The sequence below is a fragment of the Zea mays genome, chromosome 3 (genome assembly GCF_902167145.1).
Source record: "Zea mays cultivar B73 chromosome 3, Zm-B73-REFERENCE-NAM-5.0, whole genome shotgun sequence".
Lineage (NCBI taxonomy): Eukaryota > Viridiplantae > Streptophyta > Magnoliopsida > Poales > Poaceae > Zea > Zea mays.
The window spans coordinates 127,470,395-127,476,124 of record NC_050098.1 but is presented as its reverse complement, the minus strand read 5'-3'; the positions used below and the strand labels follow the sequence as shown (position 1 = coordinate 127,476,124).

The 5,730-nt window shown below is 38.3% G+C and overlaps 1 protein-coding gene across 1 annotated transcript; it reads right to left on the bottom strand.

Moving 5' to 3' along the window:
* Nucleotides 1–676: 676 nt before the first annotated feature.
* LOC103650522 (uncharacterized) lies at nucleotides 677–5,730 on the bottom strand. The gene is made up of 8 exons (XM_008676100.3): nucleotides 5,679–5,730; nucleotides 4,451–4,644; nucleotides 3,989–4,346; nucleotides 3,407–3,651; nucleotides 3,110–3,322; nucleotides 1,840–1,932; nucleotides 1,402–1,506; nucleotides 677–1,325 (listed from the first exon to the last, which is right to left on the bottom strand). The coding sequence occupies exons 1-8, from the start codon at nucleotides 5,728–5,730 to the stop codon at nucleotides 948–950; spliced, it is 1,638 nt and encodes a 545-aa protein (XP_008674322.1). The 3' UTR covers nucleotides 677–947.

Genomic DNA, 5,730 nt, shown 5'->3' with positions numbered 1-5,730 from the left:
GCAGAAGGATTGTCCTCTCATATAAGGACTGGTTTGTCATCCTTCACTACCTGTACTCATGACAAGTATAACCACTCGAGACTATATGGGCAGTCACTCAATCTGAACTCGTACGGTCCAAACCCCAGGGTTATGAAGGATGGGGAGCACCGAGAGGATAAGCACTACAACACATGTGACCTTCTATGACATTTAGATTACGTCACAAACAATGGTATTTGTGTCATAACATAAATGGTTGTGACGACTTTATGACAAAAACACTGTCGTCACAGAAGTGCCGTGTTAAAGCACCTTCTATGACGAATGGTTAGGAAACGTCACAGACTTAATGACGACCACACATTTTCGTCATTAAATCTATGACACTCAACATCGTCATAGATGAGGGGGAAAACGTCATTAAGTGTAGTACTGGACCGGTTGCCACGTGGCGATATGACATGGTAGGTGACGTGGCAATATGTTATGACGGATATATGCGTCATAAATAAGCTTACGTGGATGCTGATGTGGCAATAACTTTGTGACAATAAATTTCATCATGGCGTGGTAGATGACGTGTCAAATAAATTATGACGCAATGTTTTGTCACAAAACACTTGTATGGTCGATGACATGGCAAGTGACATGGCAATCATATTGTGATATTTTGGTTCATCACTAAATACAATGATGCTACAACCATCCAAAAGATAATGCATATATTTCACACTCATCCAAAGTCACAACTTTTTGCAACATCCATATATTTCAAGCAAAAACACACAAAAGAACATTGTTCATAAGTCTTTAACCAGACATGTACTAAAACTCTATAGTAAGAGAACACATATAATAGATTGTAAGTTGCAGTTCCATATAGCAAACATAAGGATAAAAGGAGGTCCACAATTTTGTGAGATGTGTCTTCAGGATGGTTGACACTAGCATCTGAGCAAGCATGCTTAAGGATTGGCCTGATCACGACTAATACTTAATATCTGTCGCAGTAGGATGCTATTTTCTGCTAAGGACTTCTTTAAATCTGCAATCTCAGTTGATTGATTAGCAATGGTTGCCTCAGATGATTCTGACTTGGCCTTTAAGGTATCCATATCTTCTCGAAGTCCATCTTTTTCTCGCCTCTCATTGTCCAATTGAGACTGAAGTTCATGCATTCTTGCTGAAACAGTCCCTGTGTTGCTTCTCTTGGAGGAGGGCAAAAAGCCAGCATTGTGAAGAAATTTACTTGAACCAGGCAGAACATTGAAAACAACTTCTGTTGCAGACTTTGCAAGCTGTCCATCTTCTACTGGTGTTGCCACCATTGCTTCCATATCACCCTAGCATAAGTATTAAAACTTAATATAGTATAATACATAGTGGAAAGTAGTAAAAAGGAGATAAACATGTACTTACTATAGCTTTCTGAACAACTTCACTAAATCCTTTTTTCTTGCTACAATGCATCTCCTTGAAAAGATCAATTGCACTAGGTTCGACATCTTTATATTTTTCTTGTCTCTGAAATGTAGTCAAATAAATTTGATCAGCATGGAGTTGAAAACATATTAATTTGAGTGAAACAATTTGATAATGTGCTCATCAGTGTATACGCTAAAAAACAAGTGAACATGTTGGAAGACAATTGGCACACAACAGTGGACAATGCCATGAATAGGATAATGTGCTTCATCCGTGTGTATACGCTAAAAAACATGAACTAGGAACTAGGAACAATGCTATAAATACAGACTGCATTGAAGCGATTGTATTGGTACCAGTAGCCATTTATACAATAACCAAGATTGTGAGAAGCAACAAGTTCCTCCAAACATAACACAATTAGTTTCTTACCACTACATAAGCTTTTGCAACGTATGATTGAGATCCTGTGCACTGTGGAAATTGCACCTTCTCACGATTAAGTTTGTTCTTCACACAATTGTTCTGTATGTAAAATACAATTGTAAGGTAGACAAATAGCGATGATAAATTAATAGATTATGTTTATGAATATACAATCAACTTTAGTCATAAATCGAGTGCAGCTTGAAATATAGTTTCATAATTGTACGAGTTATCTTTTCATCATAAATCCAGAACAAGAACAAAATACTTTTAGAGGATAATATGGACATTGAAAAGCATATATGACACTTCAATAATTTTGTATTGGGTTACATAAATATTGAGTGAAGGTAAATAATAAGTCTGTCAACTCATATAAGTCACTGAAATGGTTGCTTGGTTGTTGTTCTTTCAGCGAGTAAGACAAAACATGTTGAAACTGAAACAGTTGTTGAACAATTTATTGTTCAAACTGAACTGGTTGCTGCTTCTTGCTGACCAGAAAACAATTTTTGGTGTGCTTGAAAGTGAACTGCTTGCTGTTGAAAATGAACTAGTTGCTGCTTGCTGTTCTTGGCAATAAAAATTTTTAGAAATCATGTTGCTTGCTCCTAGCATCAGAATTATTGATGTTTCATTTCTTACAGCATGACAGCAAGCAACACATTCATTTGATGGAAGAACATTAAGCAACACCTTTACCAACAGCAAGCAAAACTGCTCATTTTACAGGCCACAGCTAAATGGTTACTGATAAGGCTAACTCCAACAACGAGCAGCTATATTGCCCAGCCATTTCACAGTTTACATGCCCTCAGTATTATACCTGGCCAGCAATAACCTTCTGTTTCCAACGAAGCAGGCAAACTGGCTGTGGCCTTAGTTCAGTTCGTTTTGGCGCCAAAAAACCAACGCATCCTATTGGTCCAACTGAAATGGCTGGCGTGCCGAGACCAGCTAGTTTACCAGTTCTTTTTCCTTCCATCTAATTTGCCTGGGCTGGATTGCTGGCTCTTTGGAGCCGCTACAGTACAAACCGGCCAGCTAAATTGGCTTTGCCTGGCCAAATACCTGGCCTCTTGGAGCCAGCCTAATGATCAATACATGCCACAACTAAATGGTTACAGAGCTATTGGAGGTGGAATCAACCACTAGGTTCTCAAATAGTGCTAACAAAGAACAATTTTCCCAAGAAAAAGAAACGTTGCATTCCAAACACTTCATAAATAAAAATATTATTTATATAGAGGGAAAAGTGGAGTTTGATCGCAAATACCTTGTGGTTTGGGCTAGACCACATTTGTACCAACTCTCTCCATTGATCATCATTCATACATGAAACAGGTGATGTAGTCCTCACTTGATTTGCGGGAACTCCAGTGAAGTACTTTTTTTTCAGCCTATACCTCATTTGGCGTTGTCCACCCTTTAGCATATCAACACATGCATCTTTTACTGAATTACTGTCAACATCCATGGTGAATTGACCCTAGCAAAGAAGTGGTGACTCTATGATACTCAATTGAAAAAGGACAATGAACTGTAACTAAACAAGTGAGGGAAAATGACTTACAGCAAGCTTCCCAATGTAGTCTGTAATTTTACCCTCGTTCTCTTGCTTCTTGTACTCCTTCCAGTGCGGAAATATTGGAATGTGTTGCCTCAGTATGATCCCACCCTCCGATGCAAACTTTGCCGCCTGAATAGGTGGTTCTGGCCTTCGCTTTCCATCAGAGATTTGGATTGGAATCTTAGTGCCTAACCCTCTGCTCAAGGATTCAAGTTGTTTGCCCCTACTTCGTTGCCTTGGTACCAATTCTGGTGATTAACATCATAAAAGGCAAAAAGATATTAAATTTTCAAACTAGCAAGAAAAAATCTAGTGAATGGTAAAGATCATATGGGTTCTGGTGCATCTAAGCATTTTCTGTACACAGAGCAGAACATACAGTAATATCTGGACAAATATACAACTTCATTGCTCTATCCTTGTTCTATGTTTAACAACCCAATAATAAAAAACCAAGCATTAGTTGCATCTATTACCTACACAGCATTCTAGATAGCTACTACATATCATGAGGTTGATAGATTAATTTATTTTAGAAATTGAAGATAAGTTGATACACTGATTGAATATCAAATAATCACTTGCCTTCATCTGTATTGTGGTCATTGACCTCAGCTTGTATGGGAGAAGTAGGCTGTGCAGCAGTATTCAGGCCTTCGGTGTAATCTTCCTCAGTGGCAACACTTGAAGTGAAATGTGTTGCGGTAGTCAAGTTCTGTGTGGATGCTTGGTTTGTGGTGGCTCGTGAACTAGCATGTGTAGTAGTAGTTAGGCTTAAGGAGGATTGTTGGTTTATGGCAGCACTCCTTTGCCTAGTGAATCTAATTTCTTGTCCAGGAACATCAGGGGCCACAACCCTCTTAGATCCTCGTGTTCCTTGCGTAGTTTTGTCAGCAACATGAGTGGGGTTGTGGCCATGTACACCTTTTGCAACATGGGAATCCTGTAGGTATAATACAATAATCATGCATATCAATTTATTTGCAAATGCATGTGTAATGATATATAACATGAGGAAAGAAATAGATGAATTATAAACTTGTTTACTTCCTCTTGCTCAGAGCCTTCACTGTCCTCGCCGTCAAACAAAGACCCTGATTCCTGAGGACCATCATATTTGCTCCTTGCTCGTGTGGCAGTCATCATTGTGCGTAACTGATTAATCCCAAGTCGTTGGAACATCTGATTATTCCTCAGCACATTCTCTGCCCTCTGTTTCTCATAGTCAGTAGGATTGATTTCTGTAAATTAATGACATCATTTCATAAATAATAAATAACTCTGAAAAATCAAAGTCAAATGCATGTACTGACCCACAAGAGCACAATAGCAAAAAAGAAAACTGAAAAAACATTAGAAAAGAAGGAATGAAATCCCAATTTGAAAATGGATGGAATGATCACTATATACTGTATTAGTACAAAGAAACCACCTTTGAACTAGGTAAACAATATTGAAGATTAGATACACACCTTTGAACTAGGTAAACAATCTTGAAGTTTTGCTAATATTAATTGAATGTTTTGCTAATGTTAATCAAGTAATAGTGCTCACTGATAAATGATAAGGATTTAATTACTGGTTAAAATCTGCTACAACCATAGATCGCTAAGTGTTTAACACTAGAGTGCGTGTGCTGAAAGCATGTAATATGGTGATGTTACTACTACAACAGGAGGCCATAAGGAGAGAATGAAGAGCGAGTGAGGGACAGTGAGAAGGCATCCTCAGTTGCAATGCATCAGATCCATTACACTCGCACCCCGGCTTGCTTAGAAATCCATCGATTAATCCCCCTCCCACTCGTGCGTGTGCTGAAAGTAGGTAATTTGGATCTCTCTTTTTCCTTAACTTTCGAGCTCCAAAATTTATAGCTAAACTGCTATAGCTTAATGCAAGTGCTCTAAAATTACTTCTACAATAGGAGATAATTATCCCCCTCCTCTTGATACTAACCTGGTAAATCTTATCTATGTTTGGAAAGCTTGAATTAAATATGCATGATTTATATGTCACCCCAGTTTCGTCAAACAATGTTTACAGGTAATGGCAGTTATGTCAATGTGGACTAGATTGCAGCCAGTTTATGCTGCAAACATGTGGAATGAAGCCCTAAACAAACGACTTGGCACTGAGGTTGTAGAATAATGTTAATACTTATTCTCCCTCATTGGGTATTGGGCATTCACAAGATTATTTTGATTCAAGCTAGTGTAAGGTTAAAACAATGCTAAATTTCTGTTAAACCTAGGGTACAAGAGCGATTGAAATTTACCAGCTGGTGGGGGTTCCCTTGTGCTTCGTATTCCCTTCCTCCCTGGAGCCAT